This window comes from Miniopterus schreibersii (assembly GCF_964146895.1).
Source record: "Miniopterus schreibersii genome assembly, chromosome: 15".
Classification (NCBI taxonomy): domain Eukaryota; kingdom Metazoa; phylum Chordata; class Mammalia; order Chiroptera; family Miniopteridae; genus Miniopterus; species Miniopterus schreibersii.
Genome location: NC_138115.1, coordinates 21,846,118 through 21,871,612, shown reverse-complemented (window position 1 = coordinate 21,871,612; position 25,495 = coordinate 21,846,118). Strand labels below are relative to the sequence as shown.

General features: G+C 47.6%; 1 protein-coding gene across 2 annotated transcripts in view; it reads right to left on the bottom strand.

Annotated features, from left to right (window-relative positions):
- SLC6A11 (solute carrier family 6 member 11) overlaps positions 1-25,495 on the bottom strand; it is a 106,983-nt gene that overhangs the window by 5,270 nt on the left and 76,218 nt on the right. The window contains exons 7-13 of one of the 2 annotated variants that reach the window (XM_081159322.1): positions 16,136-16,239; positions 10,578-10,702; positions 7,626-7,738; positions 5,139-5,276; positions 2,208-2,310; positions 1,292-1,392; positions 345-515 (exon numbers count right to left, since the gene is read on the bottom strand). In XM_081159322.1, the coding sequence (XP_081015448.1) occupies positions 345-515; positions 1,292-1,392; positions 2,208-2,310; positions 5,139-5,276; positions 7,626-7,738; positions 10,578-10,702; positions 16,136-16,239 (855 nt within the window). The remainder of the gene's footprint in view (positions 1-344; positions 516-1,291; positions 1,393-2,207; positions 2,311-5,138; positions 5,277-7,625; positions 7,739-10,577; positions 10,703-16,135; positions 16,240-25,495) is intronic. The other variant, XM_081159323.1, reaches the window with a different exon arrangement.

The following is a 25,495-nucleotide window of genomic DNA, read 5'->3' as shown; positions in this document are numbered from 1 at the left end:
ATGACAACCTCTGTAAGTTAGGGACTGCTGCTATTCCCATTTTACAGATGAGGAAACTGAGGCTGAGCTCAGAGAAGCAGGCCCAAAACCGAGGCCTCACAGACACACCTCTACATAGTGGTCATGATGAACACCTGTCGTGGAGGATCTGTCCATGGCTTCCCTGAGAGACACACGGGGGCCTGTTCTCATCGCACTCATTGCCCAGATGAGGAACCTGAGACCCAGAGAGGTGCCCACAGACTCAAACCTGCTTACCAGCCTGTCCAAGACAGAGCCAAGCCCCACCCTGCCCCTTGGGCCTCTCAGGGCCACCCTTGCCGACCCCTATAACTCCATCTCACCTCAAGCAGCGTCCCCTCTGTCTTCCACATCTTGATGAAGATCCAAAGGGGGATGCAGAGCATGGAAGACAGGGCCATAAGCCAGCCTATGCCATAGCCCCAGGCGGGGTAGGTGTAGATGTTATTATATTTGAGAGGCTTGTACTTGACCAGAAAAAAGATGAAGATGCCCTGTGGAGAGATGGGGAGAGGTCCCTGGGGCCAGCGTGCATGAGGCCAGGAGTGGAGATGATCTACCCGATGTGACAGCCTCAGAGAGGCAAGGTTCCGCCCTGGTCCACAGAGAATTTGAGGCTCTTCTCATCAGCATCAGACACACAGGGAATGGATCCCCAAAGATTCCAGGACCTCACCCCCCCAGGAGCCTCATCCCCAGCCTCCACCCAATCAGGAGTTCTTATTTTTCCTAGCTACTTCTTGGGACTGGTTTAAAGCTCACTTTCAGAACAACAACGGTTTGTGAAGATGCTTTGAGATACTTCCAGTGCCAAGAACTGGGTGAAGAGCAATGGGTTGTTCTTTTATTAATCATCAGGTCACTAAGGCCTCTGACTCCAAGGTCTGGTCAGAGGGTAGAGTATGAGCCCAACTTTACCCTCAGTTGTGCTGCTTTTGCAGTTAACAACAAAGCCAAATGTCTCTCAAGTGATCCTTAGCCCCCACAAAGGCAGGTCGCAGCCACCCAGTTTGCAAGTATAGAGCCTGAGGTTCTGAGAAGGGGAGTGACTTGCTTATAGTCAAGCAAGCTGGTGGCAGAGCTTGGATCCCCAGGAGACCCCTCCCTTGACAAGCTCAGACATTGTCCCCAGGACTCCAACCCAGGTATCATGTGCTTAGGACTTTCTGAGTGCAGAGAGGGTCACACAGGCGACAACACCTCCTCAGTTCTAGCTCAGCCAGGTCTGGGGCTCTGAAGTGGAAAAGTGGGTGGGTGGATGGGTGCTTACCGCACAGATCCCGGGGGTCACGACCTTCCAGCACCATTTAATGAGTGACAATGGCCGGTAGCCAATCATGTCTTCGATGTTATCATAGAAGCGGTTGCTTCCTGTCCAGAATAAACAGACAGGTGCACGCCTGAGAACTGTGTACAAGACTCAGAGGGAAGGCTAGGAGTGTTTGCTTTCCCCAGCCGGACGCAGACAAATTGTGTCAGGGGCCTTATTCATCACTGCTCAAAACTACCAAGATGTCACACCTAAATGAGGTTTTGGGAGGAACTACAGGAGGGATTCTGGTCTGATACTGGGAGGGCCCCTGTAGACCTTGGGCGGTGAGACCCAGGAAACGGTGAGGAGTTTGTGGGAGAAAGCTGGAAAGTGGTCTCTGGAGAAGCAGGGTGAGGCACCGGTGTGGACGTGCATGGACGTGGGGTTCAGGGCCATGAAGGCCAGGGTCTGGCTGGGCTGCTAATGAGCAGAGTGGCCTTCAGGGGCATGTATTTCTGAGCCAAGTTCACAGTGGGAATGTCTATCATCATCAGACTCAACTCCTGCCAAGAACAGGAGGACCATAAGGCAGGTATTGACTGAAGGCCAGGCACTATGCTCCCTGCTTTGCCTACATTATTTCCTACTTGGAACATAATGATGATGACCCCATTTTGCAGATGGAAAAACTAAGTCTCAGGGGCAAAAGGATTGTCCCTAAGCCTGAAACCCCTCTCTGTGCTGTGGGAGCATAAAAGCAGGAAGGCATCCTGACAAGTGGGAAGGGCCACGGAGTCTCTGAGAGGAAGGAGGATGAGGTTGACATTGATGGAGACAGGCCACAGAGAACCTGAGCCCACCCCTGCCCCGGGTACCTGTGTCCTGGGCACCAATTCGGGCCACTACAGTGCGGGTGGGCTTGGCCTCTACTCACCATACACCCAGCCAATGCAGACACACTCAAAGATGGCCACAAAGAGAAGGCACATCCCACTGGCGGCATAGGAGTCAAAGAGCTGGAAGATGTACATGCCACCCTGCAGGGTGGGAGGACAGACACATGGACAGAGAAATGGACAGACACATGGGGGAGCAGGGTCAGCCAGCTGGCCTTGGAGAGGGCCCTCTGCTCTTCCCTGTGCCTAGAGTGACTTCCACCAGGGCAGACTGCTTCCCCCTAATCCCTAGAACATTGCACCCTCTGCACCTGGGCACCCCTAAGACACCAGCCTCTGGGAATTGCTGGGATTGAATGGTCTTTCTTCTTTGTTCTTCAATGACAGAAACAACACAGGAAACCAGAGACTAGAGGTTGGGCAGCCTCAGTACCTCTCCCTGATGGCTCTAACAGCCTCCCTTCTGGCTTCCCTGCCTCGACCCCAGCCTCACCCTCTTGTCCTTCTGCATATCAGCTTTCACAGGGACCTTTCTAATATGCAAATAAAACCACGTCACCCAGAGTTTAATATTACCTGTTGGCTTCCTTAAGCCTGCCATTCAGGACCGCCCTCCTCACTTGGCCTCATCACTCCTTACTACCAGCCACCCTCAACATGCTCCCTCCTGGACAGACTGAGGAACAGTCTCACCTCTGTGCCCTTACACACGTTGTTCCCTTTCACTTGTAAGTCCCTTCAAAGCCCAGCTCAAATGCTACTTCCTCCAAGAAGCCCACCCTGATAGCCTCATTATTTCTTTGGGCCTCCATAGCCTGTTTTAATGAACTTAGAATTTAAAAAAGTATTTCTCTTTCAGCTGCTTGGTTAGTGCTGAACTCCTGCTGAGAAGACCCACATGCCTGTACTCTTTATGACCCTGATTACAGAGCCTGGCTCACAGCAGGTCCCCTATACATGCAAACTGAATTGTGTAGAGTGAGAGACCATGGAAGAGGAACTCTAACTGGCTTGTCTACTGCTCTGTCCCCATTTTGGCCCAGGGCTTGGCACATAGTAGATGTGCGGTCAATTTTTATAGGATATAGGAATGACGTGAGCCAGTTTTATAATATACAAATGATTAAGTTCAGTGGGAAACCCAGGAGGTGCACACTCAGCTGACCTACAAGGCAGGCACTATTGCTATCCCCAATGTTCATATGGGGAAACTGAGGAACAGAGCAGTAAGCATACTTGCTGAAGGTCATCCAGCTAGCCAGGCATGGGCTGAGGATTGGACCCAGGTGGCCATGCCCTTAACCACCCACTATACTGCCTCAGTGCAACATAAAAATTTGTGGCCTATTTTTTCCCTAGAGCTGAGCTTTAAATGCCTATAAATGAGGGAGAAGATCCTGCCAGCAATTACTGTGAAGGCCGAGGCCGACACAGCCCATTTGGCAATTTGAACTTCCCCTGTGCAATTGCACAGATATCCCTCCATGGAGGCAGAAGGTTGGCATATGAAGTCATGGTCTCTGGCAGCCAAGTGTTGGCTCCCTGCTGGGCCCTGGGGGCTGCAAGGCACCCTTGGGCAGACCTGAGGCCTCAGGTGGAGGGTGGGTATGAAGGCTCTGAGAGCTGGTGGTACCCAGGGCCAGAGGCCCACAAGGACCTTCCACCTGCCTGCTTCAAGCCAGTGCTGCCCATGCCAATGCCTGCTCTTCCAGTCTCATCATCAGCCTCTTTAACACATCAGGTTAACCCCCCAATTTGTGTGTGACAAAAGACTCTACTTTTCGTAATTAATCGGCACTTAATGAGGCCCTGTTCACAGCAGCCCCGGATTCCCCGCCTGGGGAGAAGTGAGACGGAAAGGAGAAGTGCCACACCATTCATTTGCTCAAACACTGATTATCACTCCCATTAATGTGACAATGACTAGGAATGGTAATAACACCAGCCACCTCACAGCAAGTCCCCACCCCAGCCAGGCCTTGAGGACACAGAGCCAATCAAGGTCTCTGTAGACCTCAGGGTCTGGTGGAGGAGACAGGTGAACAGATGGGTCATTGTAACAGTAGTAGGGAGGCTGGGCTGAGCTTGGAACAAAGTGCTATGAGGGAGGAAAGCAGAGGAGGCTTCCAGGAGGCAGCGGCATTTGGCTGAAATGTAGATTAGGAGATCCAATGGGCTGACCTCAGTATCACAGCAGCTGCTTTGACTGACTCTGAGTTCCCTCATTTCTTCCCATGTTTCTTATAAACCTCTTCTTGTCTCTAAGCAACAGTTCTTTTTTTTCTTTCTTTCTTTTTAAATTAATTTTTTGAGTTTAGAGAAAAAGATACCTTTCCCAAGGAACTTGAGAAAGTATTTATTAGACAAGATGGCTGCAGGAGGGGGAGAGAAACTTGATTTTATAAAACAGTCTTAATTTTAAGGTCATGATGAACCCCTCCTCACAGGCCCTTCAGAGACAAGAAGAGGGGTACACAGGAGGGCTGAAGCAGAACACAGTGCCTGAAGGTGCCAAATATCACCACGTGTGTCTCTTCTCAGTGATGCTCAGAAAAGCCTTTGAACTTTATCCAAACAATAGTAAATAGCTGAGGTCTCCATAGCTGACACTGTCCCCTTCACCCCAAGTGGCTGTTAGGGGTGGCCTGCGCATCCAGAACACCAGATAATCCCAGCATTCCCCTGTGAGCTTTCTTCCCCTCTGGTAACGACAGCAGTGACCTTTAGCTGAGCATTTACACATGCAACATATTGTGCTGAGGCTTAATGAGAACTTTCATGCGGTTCTTACAACACCCCATTGGGAAGATGAAAGAACTGAGTCACAGAGAAGGTACTAGACCTGGCCAGGGTCACACAGCTAGTCCGTTTCAGACTGAAATATGACTTTGGACCTGCCTACCCAAAGCCCAGGCACTTCACCCTTGTGCTACACTGTTCGTGTTGCTTACCCTGTCCACATCACTCACCTCTGTTAACATCACGAGGCCCAGAAAATAGGAGACGATTGACAGGGCCAGGATAAGTAGCTCCCGCCGATAGCCCCTCCGGAAGACCTTGGGGTACATGTCCACCACGGCGGTCACAAGGCTTTCTACACACACAAACTGGACAGGGTAGATACAACGGTGTAAAGCCCAAGAAAAAGGACATTTTAGTGGCCCTGGCTGTGGCGAGCACAGCAGGCCTAAACACCGGGCTTCCTCACCACTGGGCTTATCTTACCTTCATGCCCACACTCACTCACAGGGACAGAGGGCCCTGGAATAACAGCAACAATCCTAGCACTTACAGGACTCCAGCATGCCCATGTAACAGATGAGGATGCTGAAGCTCAGAGAGGGTAAGTAACCTACCCAAGGTCACTCAGCAAGGAAGTGGCAGAGTGAGGATCTGAACTGGGGTCTCTTGATTCTAAAGCTAGTACTCTTTCTCCCCCATGCTGCCTGTCAAGGGCCTATATGCTGTGGGCCCTGTTCTGGGGCCAGTGACTTAAATGAGACCCAGCCCCTGCTTGGGAAGCAAGACAGGAGTCCTAAGAGCTGAGTGCCCTGTGGGCAGCAGGCTCTGATCAGTCTCAGTGTGCGAGTGGAACTTGATTTACTCATTCTACAGGACTGTGACAGTCCTCTACCCTTCGCTTTTGGTGGCCTTTGCTCTGCTGCATGGAGGCCATCAGGGCTAAACCAGTACCCAGCCCCTATGTTGCCACCGTAGGAGTCTCTGGGTGGGGGTGGGGGGTGGGGAGGCGAGCAGAGCCATTTCTTGTTCTCAAATCCTTTATGATGCATTCTACCTCCTCAGGAAAGGTATTTGCATCCTCATGATGCAAAGGGACTGTAGCACATAGAGGGGCAGCAGTCTAGAGTCACACAGCTGGCAAGAGTTGTGGGGCTTGGACTCAAACCCAGCCCTGACTCCATAGCCCAGGCTCCTAGCCTCCAAGCTGCCTCGCCTCTACGGTAAGGCTGGCTGTGCTGGTCCAGGATCGAACCTAGAGAGACATCAGAGCATGTGCACTAAGAGGCACACAGACCTGGGTACATGTTCCTGTTAGCCACTTGGCATCTCTGAGCCTCAGTTTCTTCATCTGCAAAATGAGGGTAACAAGAGGAGCCCCCAGCCTGTGTGGTTATTGTGACAAAGAGCTAAGGACATAGCCCGGGCACAAAGCAAGTACAGCATTTGTGGGGGTGAGCAGAGCAGCCATCTGCCCTCCATTCCAAAACCCCGGGCCTCCCTGGCAAACACAGTTATCTCAGCCCAACTGCTGGCCCAGCTCAGCCCAGGGACTCACAGAGTCCGGGCCCCAGGCCCCACCCCCCACTTCCCTGTGCCCAGGCAGGCCTGTCATTAACACACACAAGCTGAGACCTTCGGAGGCCTTCACCACAACAATGGAAGGGAAGATTATGAACAACAATGGAGGGAAGATTATCAGCAGAAACACCTGGTGCTTCAGCAGCTTGGCTTAGCAGTTTCTGAGAAACCATCCAGGGGAAGAAATTGGGCTTGGCTGGGTTGACAGACATGCCAGCCACAGGGCCTGTGCTAAGTGACTCATACAAGGTCATGAGTGATGGGCAGCACCTCACCAATAGTCCCCAGTCTGATAACCCAGCCGCAGCTTTGGCTGGAGGACATTCTCTGGGGCTCTCAGGGGAACCAGCTGCGATGGGACAGCAGGGCAAAGGGGAGGTTTCTAGGAGTGAAGAGAAACTGAATGCCACAGGATTCTGGCTGAAAAACCAGGGAGAGGACTGGAAGGGCAGGCTGCGGGGCGTGTTACAGCATGAGAGAATGTAAGTGGTGCATTTGTGTAAGATAAAGGATACATTGCTAGCTCTAACAGGCCCTTCACTGAGGAAGGCAGGCTGCCAAGCAGAGGGTGGGTCCGAGACAGCCCTATAGGAACTGAGAACAGAGGCAGGCAGGCAGGCGAGATGTGGGGGGATGGGGAGCTGGGGGTGGTACTGAGGACCCATGTGGCTGCCTGGGTGAGGTCATGGTAGCCTCAATACAGAGGCAGAGGAAGAAAGAAGGTGCTTTTCTATGTCTCTGTGTCCTCAGTGATTTGATTGGGACAGGGACACATGCTAGTTGGGTATCACAAACCATAGCCAATGTTCTAAGAATTTCTTCTGCCTTGCCAGGTGGTGCTGTTGGGAAGAAGTATTTACCAGAATGGAAGTATTTAGCAGTGTTTTAAAAACCTGAACTGGGAGTTGGGAATTCCAAGTAAGGAAAGCAGTGTTTGGGAAGACTTGGAGGGACCCAAGCAGCAGCTGTTTGGGGGTGATGATGGAGACCACCTGGGGATGGGGGGTATGCTGGTAGGAAAGCAGGGTTGGGGGTGTACGCAGGGCCCTGATAACCAGGACCAGGAGGGGGGCGGCTAGGCCCCATAGACTCCCTGCCCTCCCAGCCTGGGCTGCCCCCTTCCTTCAGCACCTTACCTGGCTGTCCAGGCCCAGGAAGATGAGCATCATGAAGAACAAGGTGGCCCACAGTGGGGAGAGAGGCATCATGGTGACAGCCTTGGGGTAAGCGATAAAGGCCAGGCCAGGGCCTGGAGAGCAAGGAGAGAAAGGCGCTGGGTGGAGTTCAAGCCCTCATTCAATTGTTATTTTAATCCATCAGGTGCCAGGTACTGTGCCTAATTCTCACTCAAATCACTTAAATCTCCCAGCCACCCCATGTGGTTGGTACTATTATGATGCCTACTTTGCAGATGAGCTGGCAGAGGCATAGAGAGGTAAGCCAGGGTGTGGAAGGGTTAGGATTCAAACCCAGGTTGGTCTGACACACAGACCTTCCTCTGCACAGACCTGTCTCTACTATTATCACCAGGGAGAGAGGGGTTCTTATTAAAATGCAGGTTCTCAGTCCAACCCAGAGATTCCTATGTGGTCAGTCTGTGGTAAGGCAGGGATAGGGCACTGATGATTCCAATATAGGTAGTTAGGAGTCCAGGCCTGGACAAATGCTGTTCCACCCAGGCTGCCTCTTCCTTTGGGTTTCTTTCCTAGTTCACATTCACTTCTTTTGGCTGCTCCAAATAGAAGGCTTGGTTTACATCTCCTCAGTTAAGCTTTATTAATGTAAGGGGAGAGATACCTAGTGTTCTAGTCCTGTAGCACAGTGGTCAAGGGCACAGGCTCTGCAGCCAGATGCCTGGCTTCAAATCCTTGTTCTTTACTGAGTTATATCTCAGCTGAAAAATAGAGGTAACCAAATTCTACCTAATGAGGTGGTCTTGAGAAGTCAGTGAGATGATGCAAAATATGGAGAGCACTTAAAAAGGTATATGGTCATTTGTGACAACATGGATGGACCTAGAGAGTATTATGCTAAGGGAAATAAGCAGAAGGAAACTCATAGATACAGAGAACAAACTGATGGTTGTCAGATGGGAGGCAGGTTGAGGAGGGGGAGACAGTGTGAAAAAGGTAAAGGGATTAAGATGTACAAATCACCAGTTATTAAAGCAGTCACCAGAATGTAAAGTGCAACATAAGAAATATAGTCAATAATATCATGATAACTACATATGGTGTCAGATGGGTACCAGATTTATTGGAATGATCACTTCATAAGTTATATAAATGTCTAATCACTAGGTTGCACACGAAATTAATAATGTACATCAATTGTAATTGAAAAATAAATTTAAAAAAACTACTGTATTCAATCTGTAGTTGGCTAAATCCATTGATGTGAAACCCGGCGATACAGAGGGCCGACTATATTTATTGAAAATAAATCCACATATAAGTGGACCTGAGCAGTTCAAACACTTGATGTTCAAGGGTCAACTGTAATGACAAAAAGAGTTATGGTAGTGCTTTTGAGATCCTAGCTCACTCAACAGGAATTAGGATGTTCATTTTACAGAGGATAATGTTCCCTCCTCATGGGGCTGCCCCATGGTTTAATGTGAGAAAGGAGTGTGGATGTTTTGTGAAGTGCCAGGTGACCTACCCACAGTGGGCAGTAGGATGTCATGGTCAGAGCATGAGCTCTGGAGCCAGGTGGCCTGGATTAAATCCCAGCACTCTCTCTTCTGGCCTGGGTAACCTGGGGTAAGTGACCTCACCTCTCTGAAACTTAGCTTCCCCATCTGTAAAATGGGGGTAGCAGAAGTGCGACCTCAAGGGGCTGAGCCAAGGAACACAAGGGACAGTTCCTGCCCAGAGCAGGCACTCGATGACTGAGAACTTTGATCATATTAATATTACCTGGTCTAGCTTGGAGCCGATTTCAGCAGGGACTGTCTCTATTTCTGACATACATCATGGAGCAGAGCTCAGCAATCAGCTTCCTGCTCTGATGTCCACACCCAGCACCCTGCCCAGCTTGGTATGCACACCAGACTCAAACAGCCACACTCCAGACCTGGGTTCTCGACAGAAGCAGTGTGGTCCCAGGGGTTCTTGGAGTTGTCACAATGAATTGGGCATGACTGGCACTAAGTAGGTGAAGGCCAGAGAGGCTAGGTTCTGCATGCTGCTCTGGACAAATGTCCCACCAGACATTCTTGTAGATGAAAAACCATTTTAGAGTTATCTGAGATTGGAATCTATATCTGTCATGGAAACAGAAACTATTTTGTACTTTTTCATATACATTAAATTTTCTCATCATTCAAAGATCATGTAAATCAAGGGCAGAATTATTTACCATTTTGCAGAATCATCTCAGCAACAATACACCTGCCTATAGTGTGTTTGATGCAAACACATCCATCTATACTTAAGAGTGTCACACTCATGATGAATCTGCATCTAGAAAAGGGAAAGGGAGAGAGAGGCTCTTCAAGGAGTGGAAACAGCATGTGCAAAGGCTCTGGGGTAGGAGGAAGTGAGCTATGTCACAGAAGTGAAAGCAGGCCATTGAAGTGGGACACAGTGAGCAGGGGGAATGGAGTGGATGGTGAGGCTGGTGAGGCCACAGGAACTGGGCAATGTAGGAACTTAAGGCCATGCTAAGAGTTCAGCACTTTGAGGAGTCAAGAAAGGCTTTACATAGAGGACAGATTCAGAAAAATTACTCTGAAGAGTAGCCATGGAACAGAGAAGTCAGAGTGGAACAGGAAGGCCAGTGAAAGGTTCCTACAGTCATGCAGGGGAGTGGTGATGGTGGTCTGAGCTGGTGGGGAGACAGTGGAGCTGGGGAAAAGTAGATGAAATGGAGCAGCATTGAGGAGGCAGAATCTACACAACTTGGGGATGCCTTGGATTCTGAATTGAGGAGGTGTCAACGTTTCTCTCCCAGGTAATTCCCAGAATCCTGGTTTGAGGAGAGATGGTGAGGCCACCTCCTGAGATATGACCCAGGAGACTTTGCTGAAGAGAATGATATTTTCATTGTAACCATCACCTGAAGCCTCCCCAACCTTCAGCACTTACCTGACTCTGCCACTTCAGCAATAGGCACCCCCTGCTCATACGCCATGAAGCCCAGGACCGAGAAGATGGCAAAGCCAGCCACAAAGCTGGTGCCGCTGTTCAGGCAACAGAGCATGATGCAGTCCCTACAGGGAAGCAGTGAGAGGGGCTCAGGTCAGAGTGGGCAGTGCAGGCTGGAACATTCTGTCTGAGCACCATGACTGTGTGGCAGGGAGGGCACTGAGGGCATGGACAGCACCATTTGCCCGGTGAACCCCTTATGGTTCAGAGAGGTTAGGTGGATGGCCCATGGTCACACAGCTTCTGCTACTCTTCTAGAAGATAGGTAGGTCACAGGCCAGAAGCATGGAGAGGGATTGGAGAGGGAGGGAGGCTGGCAAGTGGGAAAATACATAACTTGGAGACAAACCAACGCTCCTCCAAATCCCTGGCAGGAGAGAAAACAAGGGAAAGTAGGAGAAGATTGATTACTAAAAGCTCAAAAAAGGAAGGCAGGAGAAGCCTCTGAGAAAAGGCTGCTTCTCAGCCAGGGGAGTACCATGGACACAGCCTCGGAAGAAGACATCCCTTCTGGCCAAGTTTTTACCAGGGCTGCACCCCACAGACCTTGCTGCTCAGTCCCTGCTCTGCTGCTGCTAGGAAGCAGCCCTTCCAGGCCGGGCCTTTCATAGAGAGATTTATTGGAGTAACTGTCCCGACTTTGGGAGAGGCTCACCACAAAGAAGTACCAACAAAGAGCCCTGACCCAGGAGAAATCACACTACGAATGACTTTGCCAAGGTGAAAAAGATAGATCCCTCAAGTCCCAGCCCCTCCCACCTCAGGTTCCACATCCTCATGAGGCCAAATTAGGGAATCACCCTCTCAGGATCTCAGCCAGTGCAGATTGTGTACTTGGGAGTTAGTCTTACAACATGTGAGATGCTCCACTTTAAAGGGAGCAGCTCCCAAGTGGCCTGTTCAACCCCCTGCCTGAGGCAGACTAGCCTGGAGTGTCCCTGCGGCGGAGGTAGCCAGCTGCCTCTGCTCACCCCTAGCAATCAGGAGCTTGTCATCTCCTTCCAGGAGGCTTTTCCCTTGCCCGAAGGCTCCTGCTGCTTACAGGGTAAGAACTTCTCATGTCGTGTTTGACCAAAATCAGCCTTCCCTAGTAAGTTTTAGTTCTACCCTCCCAAATAACCTGGAGCTCCTTCAGGCTTAGAAGTTCTGAAGATAGCAGCCCTATATTCCCCTGAGTTTTTGTTCTCTCAGTTACACATCCCAGTTCCCTTACCAGTTCCTCATCCTGCTCCTGATCTGTAGTACACTCCAGCTTGTTCAGCCCCTCTTCCAATGTCACTAGACTCAAGAACAGAGTAAAACTCTCACCTCTTCACCCGACACCATACTTTTTGTAATACAACCAAAGGGTACACTAATGTCAGTGACTATAACACCCTGTTGTCCTGCAATGACTCTGAGAATTAAGGGCATAGTGAAGAGAGCATTAGACTGGGGCTCAGGATTCCATTTCTCCCTGCAATATCTTTTCTCTGGTCCTGATCTCACTAGCTATAAGACAAGGTGCTTGGGTAGACTGAACCTATTGACTCTTGGGCCTTGTATTAGATTCAGTAATTTTCCAGCAAATAGTCGTTCCACCTACATTCTTGCTTGGGGTGGAGTATATCTCCCTGCCCCACTGACTAATGGATATTAGCAGGTGCAATACAGAGGCATCAGATACACTTGTGCGATCTGATTTGTCCTTTATTCCTTCTGTGATTTGCCATGAGAAGAACTTCTATAGGGAAACTGCTGTCCCTGCATTCTGAACCCAGAATGTACCCACATAGGCCAGACTTGAGCCTGGCCTGGATCCTGGAGCCAACCCCACTCAGTCCACAGCCCAAAGGAGAGCTTCCCCAGCTGATCAGCAGACTTGGGAGCAATAAAAACAAATGCTTGTTGTGGTAAGCCACTGAGTCCCGGGGCTGTTTATTACACAGCATTATTGTTGCAGAGAGTGACTGATACAGGTTCCTTTAAAGAACTCTTCTGGCAGTGTGGACACAGGATGGGCTTGCAGACCTGAGGACTTTATCTGCAAGCCTGATGTACCACCTCCCAAAAGGAAATTCAGCTCACCCCAGAGTAAGGGCAGAGTTATTCCTAGGATTGGAATAAATCTGCTCCTCATGCCTGTTTCCTGACCCTAACTTATCCAATAGTGGGAAACCAGGCAGTAGTGGTGAGGAAAGCATTTTCTCCATATCTTACACATTCTGGAATTCAGTCTAATTGGGATCTGCAATGTGTCCAGTCCTGTACTAGGGTTTTTTGAACACTGTGTCATGGACTCTGGAGGCTCAGGGAGGAGCAGCATACACTCAGACTTCACAGTCATTGGGTGGTGAAATGGAGATGTGCATTCATTTATCTCAGACACCAAAGTCCACGCTTTTTCTAGCAGTTACACAAAAAGGAAGCTCCCTAAGAATCAATACTTCCCAATTTTGACTGGACAATTATCTCTGGGCATCACATGGTTGCTGAAAAATAAATGTCCCTTATCTCAAAGTCCCCATCTTGCCCCAGAGGCCCCTAGAGAGGTTTCCTCACACCACATTTAGGCTCTGAGCGGACCTGAGGTCCCTTTCAGTCCTGTCCCCCCCACCCCCACCCTCAGAACTCCCACACCTTCAGGGGAAGGAGCTTAGCTGCCTGCGTTCTGAAGTGGGAATTTTCCCCGCCTGGTTTGCTCTGTCCCCATCACTCTAATTCCTCCCCCACGGGGCACCCTCTAGGTGAAAAGCTTATGTAACAAGCTATGTGAAGCTGGCAGCAGCTGAGCCAGCTTTGAAGACCTCCAGAAGCCATTATGCTACCAGAAGAGAGGGTACTAATTTACTCCCTCTGAGTTGAGAAGACCTGCTTGTGGAACAATTTGGAAAAGGAAATAAAGCCAGCCTTTGGATTTGGCAATGTCACCTAGGGGACTGAGTTTCTTCAGCTGATGAGAGGAGGAGAAACCTGCTGTTGGATGGGGAAGCAGAAGGGATCATCAGCGACCAGCATAGTCACCCACCTGCTCGGTGGGGAAGAAAGTTGCCACTGCCCCGAGACAGCCTGACAACAAGGTAGTCTTGGCCAAATCCATGCCAACTGCTATAGCTGTGAAAGAACTAGGCATTCCTGGTAGGGAGGAGTCAGGGTACAAGAACCAGAAAGACCCAGGTTCAAAGCCACATTGGCAATGTGAACACAAGCAAGTGACTTACCCTTGGGCCCCAGTTTCCTCATCTGTATAACGATGTGACCCTTCCATGCTTCCTTACATGTCAGCCAGCGCTATGCTATGCTTGAGGGACAGTGGCAAACAAGAAGATCCAGCCCATGTCCTCGTGAGCTGACAGCCTAGCTGGAGGTGAGGGACAGTGACCCAGTGATCTCCGCAGTGCCCAGCACAGAGGGTCTGTGCTGAACGCTGGCTGCTAATGTGCTGATAGTTGCATGCAGACAGCATCCCTCTCCAGTTTCCTAAGGGGGTCACACTCCACCTGGACTTGAGGCCTGCTGTGCCACATCCTTTCTCTTCCTGTCCATGGTTATATTACTTTGTATTGTGGCTGACAAAGTGCTTTACCTCTCATCCCCCAGACCCACCTCCCCAGAAACACCATGAAGGTAGAAAGGATCTTATGGACAACCTGGTCTGAGTTCTATCTCTCTAGCATGTTTCTGTCCAGCCAGACCTAATTACCTGTCTTCCCAAAGGTCCACAGGAACAACACAACTTGCTGCCTAGTTGTGTATTGGATTCCACGAAAGCTTTTCTTTTCTGCATGTTAGACCTTTCACTTCCTCAGTGCTTCAGTTTCCCCAAGTTATAAACTATAGACTTGGGCTGTGGCATTGCTGTCTGTATCTCCCAAGGTACCAATCCCAGTGCCTCACAATTAGTAGACACATAATGCACATGGCTGACTTAACAAATGGGTTGATAAAGCTTTGAGAGAGGATGCCTTCCCCTGACTACCAGGGAGGGGAGAGAGGACTAATCATGGCTATGTAATGAAGAGACACACACACACACACACACACACACACACACACCCCACCACCACCACAAGGAGGGGATTCAGAGAGCTTCCAGTTGATGAACAGGCCGAGATTCAGGGACAGTGGCACTCAGAGAGGGCATGGCAGCTCCACCTCCCTCCCCCATACCCTGCCCTATGTATCTCTTCCTTCTGACTGTTTCCGAGTTATATCCTTTTATAAGAACCCAGTAATCTAGTGAGTAGAATTTTCCTCTGAATTCTGTGAGCCATTCTAACAAATTAATTGAACCCAGGGGATCCTTAGAACCTCCAATCTGTTGCCAGTCAGTCAGAAACACAGATGACAACCTGGACTTCCAATTGGTGTCTGAAGGGGGGAGGGGCAGTCTTTTAAGACTCAGCCCTTAACCTGTAGAATTTGATGTTAGCTCTGGGTAGATGGTGTCAAAATTGAGTTGACTTGAAGGAGACCCAGCTGGTGTCTGAGAATTGCTTGGTGTGTGTGGGGGGCAATCAGACACACTGGAATTTTATTCCTAGTTTTAGAATTGTTTCCTTTTAAAAACTATTTAACTCTTTAATCAATCTGCCACTTATTATGGTGCCTGTATGAGACAAAGTATGAGTATCTACCTTGATTATCCTGTCTCAGAATCATTTGCTGAAAAACCCTTCCTTTCTCAACTAACCTATGATCAGAGATGGCTTCATTGCCATTTTTCCATGAGTTTATAGCTGAGTAAGGAGCTTCTGGACTCTAAGGAAGAGATGTGCTGTACAGTCATCCTGGAATATTTACCTACTGTGACCAGGCACTAAGTTCAGGGGTGCAGAAACCTCAGCAAACAGACCACGGCCTAGACTTAAAGACCAGGATGCAAATTTCTGTTCCATAATGCACTACTGGGTGACCTTAGCAAGTCCCTGGCCCTCTGTGAGTCTCAGCCTTGCAGCAGAACTCAGACTGCTGGCCTGGGAGGCCAGGCAGTCTCAGTTCACCTCCCCGTGAGCCCCCTCCTGGTGCTGAGTGTGGCCAGCTGCAGAAGGCGAGGGAGAGAGGCTCACAAGGCTGAGGGGCAAGCAGGACACTGGCCATTCCAGGTGGGTAGGAAAGGATCCTACTGTCAAATAAGGAGAGGCAGGAAGCAGGTTTATGAACAGAAGGCAGAAGAACAAGGCCCTTGGTGTCAGAAGACCTGGGTTCACATCCCAACTTTGCCATTTATTAGCTATGTGACCTCGGCAAGTCACTTATCTACCCTGGGTAAAAGGGCAAGATGGAGGCCTGGGTATGATTCCAGAGTGGATTTGCTTCCAGCCTGGAATGCACTCTGATCATATTGTTATTTTCCTAGCTCCTCTATGGCTACTCTTTGACCCTGGGGCAGGAAGAGACTGGGAAACAGCCCATCTGTCTGGCTCTGCAAGGTGGTTAGACAAACATGAGCTAGCTAGGCAGAGTGGAGAGCCCTGAGGGTTTGGTGCAAAGCTGACAGGGCCCCGGGAAATGCTCACCTGTAGCAGTTGTTGTTATAATTGTTATAACTTCCCAGAGCAGTCAGACAACCCAGGCAGATGGCATAGGAGAAAAAGATCTGCGTTCCAGCATCTACCCAGACCTGCAGAAAGGCACAAAGAAGTTGGCACAGAGAGAAGTCAGTGCAGGTGCCCTGTTCTCTGAAATCCCCATCTGCACCCACCCTCCAATGAGACTAGACAAAGGGGAAAGCAAACTTCTTAACCTTCTTAGGAATGTGTTTTTTTAGAAGCTCTATGCCTGGGGACCACTTGATTAAATATGAATCTCCTTAATTAATTTCAGAATTTTTCAGAGGTTATGGATAATAGTTCACTGAATATTAAGAACTTGGATGTTTAGGTCCCTCCTCCAGCTGTGTAACCATGGAAAAGTTACTTAACCTCTCTGAGGCTTAGTCTCCTTAACAAAGCAGAGAGTGAACTTCCTTTTCAGGAGTGTTGACAGGATTCATGCAATATGGAGTGTAGGCTCCTGGGACCTGGAGCATGTTCACTGGCATGTTTAAACCAAAATGAATGATTTTCCTCCTTTGTGTTAAGACTGCCATGAGAAAACTGTTAAGGATTCTGTTCAGGGTTTCCCATTGGTATAGCTAACCTGAGCATAAGAGGTGGCATGGAAGGGACAGCAGGAGAAGGGAAGGCCAACCAAATCTTTACAACCTTTCAAAATGCATGTGTTTTAGGTTTCTTATGTGGTACATATGGAAACTACTTTCTCATTCTCTAAGTTTCTCTCCGACAAAAACTGCTGTGGACAGCATGACACGCATGACAGGAATTACAGTGGCTTTTCTAACACTTTCTCCTGGACTCTTTTTGAATTCTTAGAAATTACCAAGGAAAACCCACAATTAAAAACCCAAATGCAGCCATGAGAATGATGCTTCAGAATCGAGTGCCATCTAGAAAACAGGGCTTTGCACTAAATACAATTACTAGCAAATATTTATTAAACACAACATGCCAGGCACTGGTGCTGAGTCCTGCAGGCATTACTGCACTTGAATATTCACAGCAACTCTACTCGAGGGGTGCTTTTATTAGCCCCTGCCCCCATTTACAGATGAGAAAACTGATGAAGAGAGAGGTTGAGTAACTTGCTTATGACCACACAGCTGGGAGTGGCAGATACAAGTTCCAGGAGACCAGCCTTTAGAGAAGCATGCTTAACCAATGCCAGAATTTCAGAAGTCTTCAGGTGCAACCTTCCACCCAACACAGGACTCTCTTCTGTGTACTTCTGATAGAACAATTTCTACTTGATGACTGTCAGTGGCAGGCAGTTCACTATCTTCTAATGCAGCCCCCTTTCTTCTTTCATGCATTCTAACCATTAGAACATTCTTAAAATGAGAGGAAATCTCCCTTTCTGTGTTCCTAGTCCTGGAGCCACCCAGACCACACCCATCTCTTTCATGTGGTAGCACTTTAAAGATCTGAAGAAAGTACCAGTGCCTCCTGGACCCTAAAACTCTCCCTTTTCCAGGCAAAATATTTCTATTTCCTCTTTCTTGGGGATTTGATTACATGGTACAGGTCACTCTTCCCTGGGTTTGCTTGATTTTTATTTTTTATTTTTTTATTTTTTAAAATATATCTTTATTGATTTCAGAGAGAGGAAAGGAGAGGGAGAGAGAGAGAGAGAAACATCAATGATGAGAGAGTCATTGATCGGCTGCAGCCCACAACCTGGGCATGTACCCTGACCGGGAATTGAACCCTGATCGCCTGGATCCTAGGTCGACGCTTAACTGCTGAGCCACGCCTGGCCGGGCTGCTTGATTTTTAAAAAATCATTCAACAAATTTCTATTAAAACTGAAGATCATAACATTGCCTCCCAACCTAAGAAATGAATACTTTTTAACTGCTAGCATAGGGTCATTGGGTTTAGTGTCTTGGAGCTAAATGAGGAACTCGGGGAGAGCTCTTTTATGAAGTGTGTATATTAGGGGGAATGGGGGTGCCAGCAGATCAGACTGGGTTGAAATATGAAGAGGAAATAAAAGTGGGAATATAAAAGAACTTTCTCAAGAAATTTTGCCTTGAAGGGGAGATGGAAGGTAAGGTGGTAGTGAAGTGTTAGTGAAATTTAGGAAGGATTTATTTTAAATGGTAGAAACTTGAGGATGCTTCAATGTTGATAGGAATAAAAAAGTTTTAAAGATTTAGGAGAGAAATGGATATGTCCTGCTCTGTTTCCCCATTTGCCAACCTCAGGGGATTCCCTTTACCCAAATTACCTGTGTTGGATATCAAATCCCCAAGAGAGAGAAAATACATGTATTTTGCCTGGAAAAGGGAGAGTTCCAAGGTTCAGGGGGCACTGGTGCTTTCTTCAAATTTCAAAGGACAGTAAAACACATGGAAAAGCAAAACACAGTACAGCTGCTGACTCAGGAAATGAAACAGATCACAGGAGATGCTGGCAGGGATGCTCAGGGCGCCGGAGTCTCAAGCTTGTTTTTGATGCCTCCTCCCAGGCCAGTGAGAGAAGCCCCCAGCTGTGTGGGAAAGCTGGTTTCTCCATCGAAACTGGGCCCCACGGCCAGTGGTCCCCCTCCACCCCCTGCCAACACGGTAAATAAACTCTGAGTTTGGAAACACCAAAGAGAGTTTTCTATCCACATGTCTCAAAGACGAGCCGCCAAACCACGATTTTTCACTTGCAGGGAATTTTTCTTGTAGTTTGCTCACTGAACACGTCAACACTACAACAGATGTCTGTTATTTTTGCCCACACAGCATTCATCTCCCCTTTTCAGGTAACAGCACCCCAATTTTCCTTTGGGAAACTACCTCTTCCCCGCTCAGAGATAGCTTCAGGGGTGGCCACATGAGCCATGCTTGGCCAACCAAAGCACTTCTCTTGGCCACAATGATTGGGCCAGGGATGAGCACATGACACAAACCAAGCCAATGAAACTCAATTCTGGGACTTTTAGTGGAGCCACTGCAAATGGGATACATCCTTAAACACGAGGGAAGAGAAGAGCCTGACTGAGAATAAAGCCAACGCTGAGGGAAGCAGAGTCGAGAGCAAAGAAAGACTGATGTTGGCGATGTGACTTGAGTCAACTGGGTCCAGCCATACCTGAAATATGACCTACCCTAGAACATTTCTACTTCAGAGGCCTCTTTTTCTTAAGCCAGTTTGAATGGGATTGCTGTCACTTCAAATGGAAAGAATTCTGACAAATAGCAACATTAAGCTCTTAGAAAAGCCCAAATACTATAAGCCCAGATCTTTCAACCAATCCTGAATTACTGATGAAACACCATTTATTAAGTGCTCTCTGTGCAGAACCCTGTGCCAGACTCTGAAAAAGGCACTGTACCATTATATATAGCACTCCATCTCTGTCTGCAGGCGAGATAAGATAAAAACATTCAGAGAACAAGGTACCTGGTACCTAGAAGAGGGAGCTGAGGGGGAAGATTAGCACATGCTAGGGCAGTCAGAGAAGGCTGTCTGGAGGAGATATACCTTCAAAGACTGGAGAAGCAATGAGAGGGGTCATGTTGGATCTAGAGGTTCATGGGAAAGGGGAATGTATTCTTGAATGATTTTTCCCCCTCTAGCTCCTCTGCCTCTGAAGGAAAAAGCATGTCATTGTTATTCTGAAGGTGACCATTACATCAGCACCTTCATACAATACCCTTAGTATTTCTCTTTCTGGGCAATGACTTTTGGTTTCCTACCAGGAGAAATATTGAAATTAGCCAGTAGTCTCTATTTCTCTCCCTTCTCTTTCCTTTAGCATCTAATTTGAAAAAAACAAAAAAAACCCAAAAAACCTATTTGTTTCCAATGAACATTTAAGGCAATCTGTGAATTTGTTCTACTTTTCATATACACATTCCGTTCTCTCCTAATTTTTAATATTGTATTGTATTTGCATTAACAGAACATACAAACATTAAATATTATCTCCCTTACAGTGATTAATTAGTGTGAGTTCTAAGGTGGTTATACATTTAATGCTCAGCCCTGGCCTTTATGTTTATACTTCTCTAGTCAGTTGGGTTGCCTGTATCCTGCTTTCTAGTACTTTCCTCTATAAAGGCTCAAGGGAAATATTATTTCCCTGGTTCTTGTACATTCTTAATTGACCTGTGGCTTTCATACTTGACTATATATAAAATCCTTGGTTCTTTTTCTGGGAATCTTGAATAAGTTTCTTAGTTGTCTCCTGGCACAGAGTGCTGCTGTAGAAAAGTCTGATGCCTTTATAAAGCACCTACTCTTTTTATCTGAATGACCAATAGGGTTTTTCCTTTCTCTTTAAAGTCCAATAATTTTATTAGAGCATGTTGACTATTCTGGGCTGGTTTTCCCAGGTGTGTGGCGTACTTCTCCAAGATGCAAAGTCAAATCTTCTCTCATATCTCGGGGAGGGGGTTCTGTTTTTAGTATCTGTTCTCTTCCCTTGCTTTGGATTTCTTCTTTAAGGACTTGTTTGTATGTTGGACTTTCTTTGCCTACCTTCTATACCTATCCCTTTTCCTTGCATCTTTTAAAAAAAAATCTCTGCATTTCTGACTTTAGTTTCTACCTTTCCATCCCCTATTTTTCTTATGATATTATCCATGGTGTTTATTCACCCTTTTTTCCCCTTCTATTTAGTTATTTCTCCTGAAATATTTTTTCCTTTCATAAGCCATCTTTTCAAATCTTTTTGTCTAATGATTTTACTTATTACTATTGTTTCAAAGCATCTGTTGGTATAATTTCTTTTAGCTGTTTTGGAAATATTGTTTCAGTGTTTAGATGTTTTATGGGCCTGTCCTTGTGGAATACATTTATTATCTGTAGGAATGCTCTTCTGCTCATAATTCTTTTTCTTATAGTAGCTTTGTATGGGATTTGACCACAATCTTTTTCTGTTGCTCATGTGTAGGTGAGATGCATCTTTCTATACTCTTAGAAGGGGGTTTTCTGTAGAGAAATAAGGGTAATCCTGGAACTGTGAGGTTAAATAAATTTACCCATGGTCATATTTTTAAAGATTTTTTGGTAATATGACCATGCAGATAGTACTTCCTGAAATTATTGTTCTCTATTCCCTCCCTCCACTCTTATCCAAGATTTCTCTTTTTGTTTCCTCTATGCCTCTGTCCTGCTCAATTTAGACTCTGCTTCCAGGAGTTTCTCCTCAATGTGTGCTTCTCTCTGGCCATGGAGCCTCAGCTGGTCAGTCCCTAGAGTCCCAGGGCCCAGACCTCTGCCCAAACTTCCCACAGTCCTCCAACACTCACCTATGGCTTGGAGCCTGCATATATCCCTCCTAGTTTTGGCTGGCATCCTCAGATAGCTCCACCAAGCTTCTACTCCCAGAGTCCTCTCCTCCTAGGGGTGAGTACATGTTAGAGATTTCGGGGTTTCTTGGATCTCATTCTTCTGAATTCCCTTTGCCTTCATCTTCATCTTCATCTCATCCCACAGGGTTGATATCGGGCAGATATTATTGCTGTTGGTGTTTAGCCCCCACCTGTTCACATTTTGTGGTCCATGGAGTCACCTAGTGATGCTGTCCATTGGTGTGTGTTTTTGTTTTACAATCCTAGTTTCTCTGTTGGGGTGAAGAGATTCTAGGAAAAATTTTTAAAACCTTTTTTCCCCCCTGTTGCCATCTTGTCTCCCTGATTCTCAAGAGGGCAGATTAAAGAAGACTAGTCTTGAATGAAGGTGGCAGAATACCCAGAATTGAGCAATTTGGTGGATGGGGTGCAATATTAGAGGATGAGCCCATTTTTAAAAGGGAGGTTGGAGGTGTAAGGTGGGAAAATGGGTAAGTATAATCTGGGCAAGGCAAGTTTGAGACATCTAAATAAGATGTGTAGGAGACAGATGGAAAGTCTAAGACTAAATATCTAGTTCCGGGCTAGAGAAACAAATTTGGAAGTCATCAAAGTTTTAGCTATAACTTGAGACCTCCCTAATTCCAGATCCAAAACTTTCTTCACTGTTATTTTCTGTTTTTCACATTTGGAAAACCCACGTTGGTATCAACTTTTCTGCTGAGATGTATGCTCATTGGGCATGCAGATCCCAAAACTTTTCAGGATTAGAATTCCTTGAAAAAGTCTCACAAAGAAGCATGATATGTCTTCACAGGGAGTCTATATCATTAGACTCCTTAAAAGACTGGCATAGCCCATGTGTGTCTATGCTTTTAAACATATGCCTGTTGTTGAGAAAATGCAACAGGGCCCCGATTGTCCGCTTTCTCCCTCAGTCTGGGAAAGAATGAATTAATTCATCAGGAAGCTACTGTATTTGTTAAGATAATTACTGATAGGTTATGCTGGATTAAATAATAAGCCCCTAAATCTCAATGGCTTAGCATAACAGAAGTTTATTTCTTGTCTGCGCAAAGCCAGATGCAGATTGTGAAGGGGCTCTCTTCTGCCCAGAGACTTAATGACACAAGGCTTCCTACCTTATGATACCTCATGTCAACATAGCCTCTGAGGCAGAGGAACAGAGAGCTGGAGATCTGCTTTGGAAGTTTTTAAGAGCCAGGCCTGGGAGGTGCTTATATCACTTCTGTCCACAAACCATTAACTGAAACTAAGTCACACAGCCCCAACCGAAATGCAAGGGAGTCTGGGATATGTAGTCTTCCCATTTACCCAGGAAGAAAAACAATAAATGGCTGGTGAACAAATAGCATCATCTCTGCTATAGGCACTATCCCAAGTCTATTTCATCTAAGGCTACTTTTTTCCTTCAACTAGGAATTCTACAAACACCCAGAGATCTAACAAAAGTTGGATCCATATCATAGTTGCCACTGGAATGATTTGACAACAGTAAAAATGAGAGGCTAATTTAACAGGCTAAAAAAACATTCATGAACCCTTCTACCAGTCTGGTAATGCCTTAAGACTGGGAAACTTGAGGTAACATTTGTTGAAAACCTACTGTGTACTTGAGGCTTTCATGTACAGAATCTCACAATTTACAGAACCATGTTACTAGCTAAGTATTATCATCTCCATTTTTATCCAAGAGAAAATGGACCCATACAAGGTCAAACAGCTAATAAGGGAGAGAGTGAGGTTTGAACCCAAGGCATTCTGGCTCCAGGTTTTACAGAGAAGCACTGAGGCCTCCTGGTATGCCGAGCAGGCCTGGACTCTCAGCTGGGATTTAAACAGCTCTGTGGCTGTCAAGTCAAACAGGACAAAGGCAACCCCACCTCAATGAAAGGAAGACCAGGCAACTGAGCCCCATTGACCAGCATGTCCCGGGACGCTACAAAGGGGCAGCTCAGCGGAGAAAGGACTTCCTATTTCTCAATACAATTTGAAGGAAAATAGTCTCCACAAAACAAACCCTAAGGAAGCTGGGTCAGTAGCTGAGGAACAGATCACTCCCCATGTTCTTCAGCAATGAATGGGGGGCGTTCTGGCAGCACGGCTGGGGGCAGTCCACATTCAGAGGTTTGGAGGACAGATTTGCATGGGAACAGGGGAGTGGAGCCCCTTCAGAAGAGAGGTGGTCCCACTCCCCAGCTCTGGCGTAACCTCACCTCTTTTGGGCAAATGGTTCCAGCGAGCCCTGGTGCACAGCAGGAGCAGAAAGCAATGGATAGGGACATACGCCGCCTCTATAGCTAGACCCCCAGGGCCCAGCACAGGGCAGCACGGAGTAGGTCCTCAGTGATACCAGCTGGCAGAGGTAAGGAAGGACGGATGGACAAGTTCTTCCCTCCTCATACTCAGAAGCTACATTTGTCATGACAGATGCTCACTCTACGCTGCCCCAGTGCACACGGACACCACTTTACAGTTTACAAGGCACCTTCTTCTGTCCTGTGGCCCACAGGATGCCTTGAGACAGGCATCATTATGCTCAGGTTAGAGACCGCTATGAGTATGGGCAGAAACACTCTCCCCCTCTCCCCACAGAAGTTTGGGGGGAAAAGCTTCATGTCTTTTTCTCACCTTGAGAGAAGCAACTTATCTGACTGGGGAGGCTGGGGTGAGGTCATTGTACATATGTGGTTAGCACCTCCCTCTCTTTCTCACACCCACAGATTAAATTAGATGATGTGTGTGAAACAGATTTGGCCCAGTGCCTGGTTCTTAGAGAATGTTAAAGTGCTCAGAAACCCAGCCACGAGCTCTAGTAAACAGTAGGTGCTCAGTCAACACTGATTCCTCCCTAGGATATGCTGGTCTTCAAACATCTACAAGAAAGAAAAAGCCTCTCCCCCTTTCTTCTCACAATAAACGTGCGCTGAGTGTCCACCATGTGCCAGGCACAGTTCCAGGAGCTCCTGTCCTCAGGGAGCTGCCATTCTAGCAGTAAAAATGGACCACACACGAGGCAGATAAGCTAGAGTACATCTGGTGCAGAGGAATGAGCAGGGGGCTGAGAGAGATGAGGTGCAGGGCAGCAGGGACCAGGGCCCACCTGCTCCATGAAGGTGCAGCTGTTGCCAGGGGAGCTAAAAGGGACTTAGGGCTGAAGAGTGATTTCCTATGGTATCTAAGGCAGCACAGGCTACAGAAAGCAGCTCCCCAGACATGTGCTTTCAGGTCTACAAACAGAGCCACCCATCAGAGCAGAATAGCAGTGCCTCCGCTCATCATCAAAGCCGTTGCCAGCAGGAGGACCTGCTATTTCCATCTCTGCACCTGGTGTTGATGGTGTTTGCTGCACTGACACTCTGAGGTCTCTGACACGTGCAGCGTTAACCCATCCTGCCAACAAAGGAGATGTGTGATGATGGTGCTGCTTATAATAATCACGATGACACAAGCTCACCTCTGTCAGCACCTATGACACACCAGGGCCATCCTAAGCACTTTACAGGGATTAGATGCAAAGGGCGTTATTGTTACTCCCCTTTTATAGGTGAAAAAGCTAACTCCCAGAGAGGCGAAGTCACTTGTCCACTCAGCTCTGGAGAGATGTACACACTGGCCACTGTGTGAGGAGTCCCCTTGGACTAAGGGACACATGAACTTCTAGAATGGCCCTCCGGAATCTGGCCTGCCCTAGGGAGAGGCACTGAAGCACCATGCAGAGGGGACTAAATGAAATGAGATGGCTTTTGTCAGGTGCCTGGTTCCAAGCCTTGCTGGGGCTTAATGGAAAGGGCCAGACAGACCTGGGTTGGAGCCCTGCTTTTCCACTTACCTGCTGTGTAACCTTGGGCACGTTACTTTACCTCTCTGAGCCTCAATTCCTTGTCCATCAAAGTAAGATACAGTGAATATAAGGTATGCAGTGGGGTACCTGGTACAATCCCCTTAATCTGATTTCTTTGAGTGGTTAGTGCTTCTCAAATCTATGAAAACAAGCTCCTATATCTTTTCC